Genomic DNA, 12533 nt, shown 5'->3' with positions numbered 1-12533 from the left:
TCACTCAAACTCATGTCCATCGAGTCGGTGATGCCATCCAGCTATCTCATTCTCTGTCGTCCCCGTCTCCTCCCACCCCCAATCCCTCCTAGCATCAGGGTCTTTTCCAGTGAGTCAACTCGTCACATGAGGTGGCCAAAGTATTGGAGTTTCAGCTTTAGCATCAGTCCTTCTAATAGGCAGACTATTTAGGGTTGATGTATCTTCCACTTAAATTCAATTCATGGCTGGCCCAGTAGTGGATATATGGGATGTACAGCTGCTTTAAAAGCCAAACTCTGACCTTCATTGTACACCCAGAGTAATTATCATCCGTTTTCAAATGAAGATTCAGTAGTATATATATATGTACACACACATAGCCATGTTTCTTGATTAGGCTTTGGGGATGACCTTGTAGTGAATAATTAAAGGATGCCAAGAGATGGAGACCCTGAAAACTGGGGATAGCTTCTGAGGGATGAATGAGCTCCCACAGTGAAGGCTGTACATGTGAAGGAAGTACATGTCAGATGCTAGGGGTAAGGGAGCAGGCTAGACAAAGGAAAAACATGCTCTTTATTTTAAGGATCAGAGGGGAGTTTGTCTAATCACATAGCTTCAAAAAGGAGGAAGAAGACAATATCCCACATCACAGTAGCACACAATTTATGCAAATTGAAGTTTGATTATAGCTGCTCTTTCAAAATGATTTTAAAAGGATGGGATAAAATTAACAGACCCCTGTCTTCCTTCAATAGTATATGCGATCTCTTAACAATTTCCGAGCTGAACAGCCTCATCAACACGCCATGTACTACCTCCGCTTGCTGATGACTGAAGTGGCCTGGACTAAAGATGAGTTAAGAGAAGCCTTGGATGGTGAGACTCTTTCTACTTATAGCTTGATGCTTTTTTTTATTGTTTTCTAAAATCATTTTGGTTTATCCTGTACCTACTGTTTATGCTTTCTAATAACTTACAGTTCCATTAAAGAAGCCAACTGCGTATACTGTCTTTTCTTTTTTTATTTAAACAAAAACTGTGGTAGCCTTTGAAGTGGCTCTTGTATTCAGTCAGTTTAACCACATTTGCTGTTTTCAACATGGACCCACAACAGTTAGTTACTACTGTTCATAGATTTCTGCAAATGAGAGTGTTTTGACCCAAGAATTTACCTCATTAATATTGAAGTTTTCAGAAAAGGAAAAAAGGGCTGAGCTTAAAAGCCTTATCACATAGAAAGAATGCTTCAGCATCTGTAGATCTGTTCAGTTTGGTTAAAAAATGGAAACTATGTAAATTAGCCTAAAGAGTCATCTTTTGTTGCTTTTTTCCTAAAATCTTAAATCTAATTTTCAGAGGTTTTGCCTAAAAGTCCTAGATTCCTCAAGGGCAGTGAATTATGCCTTCCGTTTGTTCTTTTTATTTAGTATTTATATTATGCCCTCAGTGTGTGTCTAATGAATGTCTATTCAATGGAATGAAATTACTTTCAGGGTTTTACTGGAAAGAATGTAGACTGATATCATCCTTTATTGTTGTTTTATCTTTTCCACTTCTCAGCATTGCGCTACCAATTAATCTTCCTTCCTACATGCTCAGTAATAAGAAAAAAGAATGCTGTTGAATTTTTAATAATCTTTTATGACAAATCCTTACTTATTATGTATCGCTGTGCCTTTGATATCTTCAGTGACAAGTCAAGAGCAAAGTATTGGGTCATTATTTTATTGGTTGCCTCAGGCACTGGGTAGGCATATAGATTATAAAGTTCATTAACTAGAATAGCATTTACTGACTGCCTGCTCGGCACCAGGTACCAGACTGCAGGTGCTTGAGATTTAAAAATGATTAGGTAGGTGGGGTTTCTTGGATCAAGGCGCTCCAGTCTAGTAGCAAAGCATAAATGTAAGCAGGTTATTTTTGTAGAGGCAAAGAGATTGAGTGCTGAGGGGGTCTAGTGAAAGGGCCTTCTAGGGCAGTGCAGTGGAGTGGAACGCATATGTTCTTTGGAATTAGGCCAAGATTCAAATGCAGCTTTGCAGCTTACTAGCTTAATGACTTTGGACAAGAAATTTAAATTCTCTTAAGTTTAGTATTTTCACCTTCCCGCCTTCCCCCCCGCCCCTGCCCTTGGCCACTGTGCAGCTTGTGGCCTGACCAGGGATTGAACCTGGGCCCTTGGCAATGAGCGAATGCAGTCCTAACTACTGAACTGCCAAGGAATTCACCTTTAAAATGGGAATAATAGCATATAATTTACAGTTTATAACATCTGTAAAATGCCTGATGCGTACATACATAGTAAGCACTTGTTAATTCCCTTCCTATGTCTGTCTTTAAATTTTAATCACTAGTGTTAGTATCCATTGTAGCATTTATTAGCATAGTGTCCTAACGGAAAAGGGACAACTCTTCTTTACTGAAGTTCAATTCAGTTCAGTCGCTCAGTCGTGTCCAACTCTTTGCGACCCCATGCACCGCAGCATGCCAGGCCTCCCTGTCCATCACCAACTTCCAGAGTTTACCCAGACTCATGTCCTTTGAGTCGGTGATGCCATCTAACCATCTCATCCTCTGTCGTCCCCTTCTCCTCCTGCCCTCAATCTTTCCCAACATCAGGGTCTTTTCCAATGAGTCAGCTCTTCGCATCAGGTGGCCAAAGTATTGGAGTTTCAGCTTCGACATCAGTCCTTCCAATGAGCACCCAGGACTGATCTCCCTTAGGATGGACTGGTTGGATCTCCTTGTAGTCCAAGGGACTCTCAAGAGTCTTCTCCAGCACCACTAGTTCAAAAGGGTTACTAGTGGAAAAACTGAAATCCAAATAAAGTAGATTTTTTAGTTAAGAGTATTGTCCCAGTGTTAACTTCTTATATTTGATCAGCATCCTATGGTTGTGAAAAATCTTAACATTAGAGAAAACTGGGTGAAGGGTATATAGGAACTCCCTATGCTGTTTTTGCAACTCTTCTGTAAGTCTAAAATTATCTCAGAGTTTGTTGTTTTTTTTTTTTTAAAGAAAAAGACCTTATAGGTAGAGCTTACAATTTCTTACACCTGTTTGCAGATGTCACCCTTCCTCGCCTTAAGGCCTTCATACCTCAACTCCTGTCACGACTGCATATTGAAGCCCTTCTCCATGGAAATATAACAAAGCAGGTGGGTGATTGAGGTTTTAGCAATCTTTTATAGATCATTGCAACAGAAATTTTACCCTATCTGATTTAAGACTACTGACTAACCACCACAGTGTGGCTATATGCATGTTAGTGTTGACTTGGCCTTCTCTGCCCTCTGCAGGAAGGTAGGGGAGGGTATACGAAGAGTTGAATGATCCTAGTTAACTGTGGACCTACTTTCACGGCTGCCTTCTCTGTTGTTGTCTGCCTCGTGTGGTCACTGGAGGAAATGGGAATAATGGTCCCTACTCTGGAACAGCAGGACTGTGTAGTGGATAAGAGCACATAGTGTGGAATCAGCTCGGATTCAAATCCTGACTCAGCCAGTTAACAAGTTATGTAATCTTCTGAAAGTGTCTTAATCTCTCTGCTCAGTTTCTTTATCAGTATGTTATGTACAAGGATTAAAGTAAATAGTACATTCCAAGTGTTTAGCACATGGAAAGCTAAATGGAATTTAGAATTCCCATGGTAGTCTGTCTCAAGAGCCCATACTTTCTGCCACTCCACTATTTTGTCTCCAGAACAATGTGCCAAGGTCAGGTGCTGTTATGTGGCTGAGAACGGATTCTTCCCTGGGTCAATTATATTCAGAATAAAGCCTCATGCTTACGTCTTTTGCTTTGCTGTAACCCCAAATATCTGTGGTGAGGGCCATTCACTTGAGACCAACTTTCCATCAGCGATACCACTCCAACATTGAGATTGGTGCCAGTGATTGTCTGGGTCTCTCTTTCTCCTCACTGCCACCTTACTGACTCTGTTGCACATCAACAAGTTCAGTTTTTATCTATTTGAGCAGGATCAAATGTACTTAAGGTTTAAAAATCCACTTTGATAAAGTTGGTTAATTTCACACGCATGTTGTTTTCATATTGCATGGGCTGCTGTCTAATCAAGATGTATTTGTGGTTTTGTAATGTGCCATGACCTGCCTGTCTCCATAGGCTGCGTTAGGAATCATGCAGATGGTTGAAGACACCCTTATTGAACATGCTCATACGAAACCGCTTCTTCCAAGTCAGCTCGTTCGGTACAGAGAAGTTCAGCTTCCAGACAGTAAGTGGAAATGTTCTATCTTTGGGAATGGACTGCTTTGACATAATATTGTGTGTGATTACAGGTGGGTTGAAGTCACTTGGATGATAAAATATAATTTTATGGTAAAGACCTGCTGGGACTCTCTACTAATTTGTAACTAAAGATAGATAATTCTGCAAGAAAATTATCTATAGGAGGGCCAAAGAGGTGAAATTGAGGCAGGCAATTATTTTGACGAGAATATACTGGAAGTGACTGGTAATTGAGCATAGAGGAGTGAAGCGGAAAAAAAATCACAAAACTAAAGAAATATTGACAGGGAAGCATGTAATGAAATTTATTTATAAAAAATGGAAATTAGAATTAGGAGCCCATAGGAATTGACATAAAGAATTGGTAATAATATATGGGAGTTTGTAGTGTTGGGTTACTTTTGCATTAACAGTGGTTTCTTTTGATACAGAACTCATTAAGCATTATTTTCAATATTGTTCAGAGTTGTACAGTGGAAAGTATATAAGACCAATGATAAGAAGCATTGGTTTTTTTCCTTAAACTTTTTTCTAAAAGTAATTGCTTCCTCTTTTGACCTCCCAGCATAGGTTTTCTGAACCTTCCTTCTTTAAACTATTCAGCACTTCTCTCACATTGGGGTTGAAGTGCATCTCCACCTCCCTTGGTAGACTGTACATTTCTTAAGGGCTGGGATCTGTGTCTGGCTCACTTGAGTAGCTACCAAAGCATTACCTCAGGATCTCTTTGTTGAATGCTCCAAGACACCTTGAGCACAGTGCTATTGTTCTGCATAGCCAGTCATCACGGACCAGGTAATGGCTTATTTTGAACTTAAGCTTCTTCCTCAGTCACTATGGCATGGCAGAGAGGAAGAATCAGGAACTGCCATTCAAAAACCATTGAACATGGTAATCAGGCAATTAGTAAACACTATATTTGCTTAGTCACATTTACTGCTCATGAAATAGTTATCAGATCATAAAGCATGGCCATCTATTTATAATTCTGATGAAGTAATTGATCAGCATATCTCAGCTCTCCATCATCCAACTGTATGTCCTTGGATAAGTTGCTCACTTCTCAGGGTCTCAGTTTCATCTCTAAAGTGAGATGTCAGACTGGGGCATCTCTACGCATTGTACACATACGTATAAATTTGTGAGTTGACCTTCAGCGTGGGTGTTGGTAAACAATACTGAATTGAATGCTAAATAGATAATGGCACAACTAGTGGTTTAAAAAATTGTTTTGCGTGGTTATTAAAACATAAGTTGTATTTCTATTGAGTTTCTTATAGATATTGGCTAGTTCTAATTTAGTGTGTACACTGTATTGTAGATTTCATTAACTATGATCTCAATTAGCATTAAAATTTACTTAGTCATAAAAGGGTCTTTTATAAGTGTTTTGCCCTTTAAAGTCATTGAGTGTTTATGAGGGCCTCCCAAGTACAGATCACTGTATTAGGATTCCCTTGCGTAAGTTGAGTTTCACATTCTTAATGAATTAATTGCAGTTTGGAACTGCCGAAAGACACCAACCAAACTGAACAACTTCATACAGACAAAACAGTAAGTTTGTTTAAACCCTAAAGAAGTTTTTGAACATGTCGCTCTCTTATTGAAACTTCCTAGGAGGATGGTTTGTGTATCAGCAGAGGAATGAAGTCCACAATAACTGTGGCATTGAGATATACTACCAAACCGACATGCAGAGCACCTCAGAGAACATGTTTCTGGAGCTCTTCTGTCAGATCATCTCCGAGCCTTGCTTCAACACCCTGCGCACCAAGGAGCAACTGGGTGAGTGGGCAGCAGGGCATAGCAGGGCACCTCACTCCTTGAGGAACAGCTGTTGTCCTCGAGAACATTCTCTACATGTACAGCCCCCTGTCATGACGCTTGTGGGGACTCTACTTCGAGAAGATAAGCAGTTACTATCTCATGGACAGTAGAGCAGTTCTTAAGGAGATGGCGTGTGTTTACATCACATACATGTCTATATAGAGGTCATTTTGGGTGGGAAAAGGACGCTAAGGGCAGGCTGTTGCGGGTGACAAGGTAAGAAGCAAGCCATCCAGAGAAGCTTAGATTTACTGAATTTTAGGCCCCAACCAGTAATGCTGAAGAAGCCGAAGTTAACCGGTTCTATGAAGACCTACAAGACCTTTTAGAACTAACACCCAAAAAAGATGTCCTTTTCATTCTAGGGGACTGGAATGCAAAAGTAGGAAGTCAAGAAACACCTGGAGTAACAGGCAAATTTGGCCTTAGAGCACGGAATGAAGCAGGGCAAAGGCTAATAAAGTTTTGCCAAGAGAATGCACTGGTCATAGCAAACACCCTCTTCCAACAACACAAGAGAAGACTCTACACATGGACATCACCAGATGGTCAACACCGAAATCAGATTGATTATATTCTTTGCAGCCAAAGATGGAGAAGCTGCATAGAGTTAGCAAAAACAAGACCAGGAGCTGACTGTGGCTCAGATCATGAACTCCTTATTGCCAAATTCAGACTTAAATTGAAGAAAGTAGGGAAAACCACTAGACCATTCAGATATGACCTCAATCAAATCCCTTATGATTATACAGTGGAAGTGAAAAATAGATTTAAGGGACTAGAACTGATTGATAGAGTGCCTGACGAACTCTGGGCGGAGGTTCGTGACATTGTACAGGAGACAGGGACCAAGACCATTCCCATGGAAAAGAAATGCAAAAGAGCGAAATGGCTGTCTGAGGAGGCCTTACAAATAGCTGTGAAAAGAAGAGAGGCGAAAAGCAAAGGAGAAAAGGAAAGATATAAGCATCTGAATGCAGAGTTCCAAAGAATAGCAAGGAGAGATAAGAAAGACTTCCTCAGTGATCAATGCAAAGAAATAGAGGAAAACAACAGAATAGGAAAAACAAGAGACCTCTTCAAGAAAATTAGAGATTCCAAGGGAACATTTCATGCAAAGATGGGCTCGATAAAGGATAGAAATGGTATGGACCTAACGGAAGCAGAAGATATTAAGAAGAGGTGGCAGGAATACACAGAAGAACTGTACAAAAAAGATCTTCATGACCAAGATAGTCACAATAACGTGATCACTGACCTAGAGCCAGACATCTTGGAATGTGAAGTCAAGTGGGCCTTAGAAAGCATCACTACTAACAAAGCTAGTGGTGGTGATGGAATTCCAGTTGAGCTATTTCAAGTCTTGAAAGATGATGCTGTGAAAGTGATGTACTCAATATGCCAGCAGATTTGGAAAACTCAGCAGTGGCCACAGGACTGGAAGAGGTCAGTCTTCATTCCAATCCCAAAGAAAGGCAATGCCAAAGAATGCTCAAACTACCGCACAATTGCACTCATCTCACATGCTAGCAAAGTCAGGCTCAAGATTCTCCAAGCCAGGCTTCAGCAGTATGTAAACCGTGAACTCCCAGATGTTCAAGCAGGTTTTAGAAAAGGCAGAGGCACCAGAGATCAAATTGCCAACATCCGCTGGATCATGGAGAAAGCAAGAGAGTTCCAGAAAAACATCTATTTCTGCTTCATTGACTATGCCAAAGCCTTTGACTGTGTGGATCACAATAAACTGTGGAACATTCTGAAGGAGATGGGAATCCCAGACCACCTGACCTGCCTCTTGAGAAACCTGTATGCAGGTCAGGAAGCAACAGTTAGAACTGGACATGGAACAACAGACTGGTTCCAAATAGGAAAAGGAGTACATCAAGGTTGTATATTGTCACCTTGCTTATTTAACTTATATGCAGAGTACATCATGAGGAACGCTGGGCTGGAAGAAGCACAAGCTGGAATCAAGATTGCTGGGAGAAATATCAATAACCTCAGATATGCAGATGACACTACCCTTATGGCAGAAAGTGAAGAGGAACTCAAAAGCCTCTTGATGAAAGTGAAAGAGGAGAGTGAAAAGGTTGGTTTGGAGCTCAACATTCAGAAAACAAAGATCATGGCATCTGGTCCCATCACTTCATGGGAAATAGATGGAAAAACAGTGGAAACAGTGTCAGACTTAATTTTTTTGGGCTCCAAAATCACTGCAGATGCTGATTGCAGCCATGAAATTAAAAGACGCTTGCTCCTTGGAAGGAAAGTTATGACCAACCTTGATAGTATTTTTAAAAAGCAGAGACATTATTTTGCCAACCAAGGTCCGTCTAGTCAAGGCAATGGTTTTTCCCGTGGTCATGTATGGATGTGAGAGTTGGACTGTGAAGAAAGCTGATCGCCGAAGAATTGATGCTTTTGAACTGTGGTATTGGAGAAGACTCTTGAGAGTCCCTTATACTGCAAGGAGATCCAACCAGTCCATTCTAGAGGAGATCAATCCTGGATGTTCATTGGAGGGACTGATGCTAAAGCTGAAGCTGCAATACTTTGGCCACCTCATGCGACGAGTTGACTCACTGGAAAAGACTCTGATGCTGGGAAAGGTTGGGGGCGGGAGGAGAAGGGGACGACAGAGAATGAGATGGCTGGATGGCATCACCGACTCTGTGGACATGAGTTTGAGTGTACTCCGGGAGTTGGTGATGGACGGGGAGGCCTGGCGTGCTGTGATTCATGGGGTCGCGGAGAGTCAGACACGACTGAGCGACTGAACTGAACTAAGAGGTCAGGTATTTTTTATTCATCTTTGTATCCCAAGCCTGGGGCACATAGAAGGTACACATAGAAGAAGTCAAAATAAGTGTCTTTTGAGGAAATGTTACGGGCAGTTTTAGGCACTGTTAAAAGCCTTGGAGATCCTGGAAATTTTGATCAAAAAGAGCAAGCCCCAGTAATGTGCTTTGAATAACCAATGAAAAAGGATTTGGGTGAGTCTCTTAAAGTAACAATCTTTTTTTAAACTACCACCATGATAGATGCTGGACTGCAAAAATGGGTAAGTTTTAGATGGTCTTTCCCTTCATGGAACTCACAATCTCATCAAGAAGGCAGACCTGTAAGGAATAGTTATAGTACAGTGTGGCAAATGCTACTAATAGTGTTCAAACTCTAAAGGCGGTGCTGAAGGTAGTGAGATATGGTTCAGGGCAGAGCAGAGGAGGCAAGCCACAAGTGCCTTTAGGAAAGATACAGATGGGAAGTAGCAGAGGAACTCACAATGGGAACATGACCATCAGTTACTTGGTCTCTAAAGATTTGCAGCCTGATCCAGGGGTGGGTTATCTCACAAGAAATGCAATAGTGAAGGCAAGTTCACATAAGGAACTTGGATGTGAAAGGAAACCAAACCAGGGCAATGGTTAGGGGATGAAATGAGTCCAGCATTTCACAGGGATGAGAATAACTTTAACATGGATTGAAGGGGATTAACTGACAGACAGTGAGGCGCTTGGGAATGTTGAATAATGAACAGGAGTTTGTGACCTCCAGCTTTCCAACTGTTCTTCAGAGAGCTCTTCTGCCCTGTCCTTAGGAACTGAAGATATTTTCATTGCTGATTTCTTCAGAGGTGAATAATATAAAGTCCTAAAGTAGATTGTATTTGCTCTGACAGGATAATTTTTGAAAAATTAAAAGTGACCCATGTCTGAGATGCCATGGTCCTGACTGGCTGTTGTTTGTGTTTCAGGCTATATTGTCTTCAGCGGGCCACGCCGAGCCAATGGCATACAGGGCTTACGGTTTATCATCCAGTCAGAAAAGCCACCTCACTACCTGGAAAGCAGAGTGGAAGCTTTCTTAATTACCATGGAAAAGTCCATAGAGGACATGACAGAAGAGGCCTTCCAAAAACACATCCAAGCATTAGCAATCCGTCGACTAGACAAACCAAAGAAGCTATCTGCAGAGTGTGCTAAATACTGGGGGGAGATCATCTCCCAGCAGTACAATTTTGACAGAGGTAAGGCATGATCAGGCCCCCCTGCCATGGCATGGAAATGAAACATTTGAGGGCATTGATGCCATTCTGCAAAATGGTATTCATTTCATAGGTGATGTTTCAGGACAGTTTGGGACGAGGTGGTAGCACTTCTAAAGGACTTGTATTTAATGTAACAACAATTTCCTATTAGAAACTTTTTTTTTTCTCTCTCTCTCACACTAGAGCTGGATCTATCTGTATCTCATCACAATGCACTAATAGTAAATCTGATTTCACTTTCTTCAGTACGCCTCTGAGACTCTGAGCACAGATATGTAGGCATCTATTTCTCATAGCAGAAAATGTGCAGATTGAACTCTCTTGAGACAAGTGCTGTCCTAGAGGCACCAGGGTTCAAACATCTGCCTTTAAGGATCTCCCTAGATTTATCAGTGCTTTTAGATTTGGAAGAGCTATACTCCCCAAAGTCTGCTGCTTCTCAGGGTCCTTTACCTTAGAGCAGAGATTAACTTCAGCTACACTCAAAGTCAGAAGGGCTGGGTCGTGTTCTCATTCTGACACAGACAAGCCAAAGATCTCGGCCAGGTTGCCTTTTTTGGGGCTTCCATTTCCTTACCTGTAATTTTTCTAGCAGTTGGATTTATTGTTAGTAATAATACTAACTACCAATTACTGAGGATTTGCCCTGTACCCTGGTATTATGTGATTGTCAGTTAGGTGCTTTTTATACCCAGTTTCCAGATGAAGAAACTGAGGCTCAGAAAACCTGAAGTGACTAGACTAGGAACCAACAGCTCACCCGTAGAGAGCTAGGGTATCGTCTTACTTTTTACTTGAAATTTTTTCCCCTACTACTTGCAGGAGCAATTGATCACTCAAAAAGATGGATATTTAAGAGTGTTAGAGTGAAGAATATTGTCATTTAGCGTAGTATTCTGGGCTGCTTAAAATGGAAATATTAATAAATTCTTGTTTGATTTCCTTTTCAGATAATATAGAAGTTGCATATTTGAAGACACTTACCAAGGAAGATATTATCAAATTCTATAAGGTAAAATCACTTTACATAATTAGACTTTGACCAATAAGAAAATGTTACATGTTTTGTGTTGTGTGTTGCCACATTGAACCCATTCAGGCAGGATTTATGAAGGCATTTTTATGGGTTTAAGTATTTTCGAGACTTATTACTGTTAGGAAAAAGAGACAGTCCCTATTGAACTCAGTACTGTTTTCCTTTCCATCTGGACCAAGGACTATGGTGGCCCTTCCCAGCTTCCAGACCCACCTACTTAGGTTACCCTCTTGTTTTTTCTCTCTGTTCCCCACGCCAACCCACAGAGAGCATTGGTGAGCTTATCATGGGAAGAAAGAGCAAAGAAAACAAATAGAACTTGAGAATCAGATTCTTTTCCAATCTCTGCCAACTATAAATCTTCTCCACTGATTTAGGTGTCACTGAGGAGCCTGGTGGGCTACATTCCATGTAGTCACAGAGAGTTGGAGACAACTGAAGCGACTTAGTATGCACGCGTGGTTCCTTTTAAAAATAAATGACCACTCACCTTTTTTTTCCAAAGCACTTAACTCCTTTTTTATTTTTGTTTTTTTTTGAAATTTAATTCACATACCACAAAATCATTTATGTAAAATGTGTAATTCAGTGGTTTTTAGTATATTCATAGTCACTCATTAGTCACAAAATATAACCATAATCACCTAACAATTTTGAACCATAATCACCTAACAGTTTCTCACCCCAGAAAGAAACCCCAAAGCCTTTTGGCAATCACCTCTCTCCTCTTATTTCCTGCTGTTAGTTTCAGGTATACAGTAAAGTGATTCAGTTATTCTTTTTCATATTCTTTTCCATTACAGTTTAACTGATTATAGTTCCTTCTGATACAGTAGGATCTTAGTTGTTTGTCTATTAGATATATAATAATTTATATCTGCTAATTCCACACTAGCAATCTTATAAGTTTTAAGTCTGATAAAGTTTATCAGGAGAAAAGAGAGGTACTGCCATTACAGTTATCCCAGTTCTGCTCTAAGAGGTTTATACCGTCTAAATTTTCCCCATCGTATCAGAATTTATAGAAGGGTAGCATACATTTTAAATGGGCATAAAATGTGTGTAATAACCATGCTAAGTGCAGAGATTAAAAATTTGTGTAGCAATAGAGCTGTACCTAAAGGGTTACATAAATTGTTTGCAGTGTACTGGGGCATCTAATTTGTGTAAAATACTTTTATGTCTATTTTTTAGGGCAAGGAACAAAATTCTACTCTAGTGCCTTACAATTATACCCTACCTAGTGTCCTGAGCAACATCTCCTGGTTCATACCTGATGTATTAGACATCACGTTTTTCTGGAAGGGATAGTATCTGCTTTTCAAGGTCATTTTTCAGGGGTATATCTTAGCTGTCAATACAAGCATCGTATTTGCAGTTCTCAT

At 40.5% G+C, this 12533-nt stretch overlaps 1 protein-coding gene across 4 annotated transcripts in view; it reads left to right on the top strand.

Moving 5' to 3' along the window:
- IDE (insulin degrading enzyme) overlaps positions 1 to 12533 on the top strand; it is a 120259-nt gene that overhangs the window by 100623 nt on the left and 7103 nt on the right. For all 4 annotated transcript variants that reach the window (XM_055425082.2, XM_055425079.2, XM_055425078.2 and 1 more), the window contains exons 17-22: positions 741 to 861; positions 3053 to 3144; positions 4112 to 4223; positions 5855 to 6022; positions 9819 to 10091; positions 11063 to 11124. In XM_055425082.2, coding sequence (XP_055281057.2) covers positions 741 to 861; positions 3053 to 3144; positions 4112 to 4223; positions 5855 to 6022; positions 9819 to 10091; positions 11063 to 11124 — 828 coding nt within the window. The remainder of the gene's footprint in view (positions 1 to 740; positions 862 to 3052; positions 3145 to 4111; positions 4224 to 5854; positions 6023 to 9818; positions 10092 to 11062; positions 11125 to 12533) is intronic.

The sequence above is a fragment of the Moschus berezovskii genome, chromosome 12 (assembly GCF_049115385.1).
Source record: "Moschus berezovskii isolate FMDL1 chromosome 12, NW_MosBer_1.0, whole genome shotgun sequence".
NCBI classification, from domain to species: Eukaryota; Metazoa; Chordata; class Mammalia; order Artiodactyla; family Moschidae; genus Moschus; species Moschus berezovskii.
This window is presented reverse-complemented; position numbering and strand designations above follow the sequence as displayed.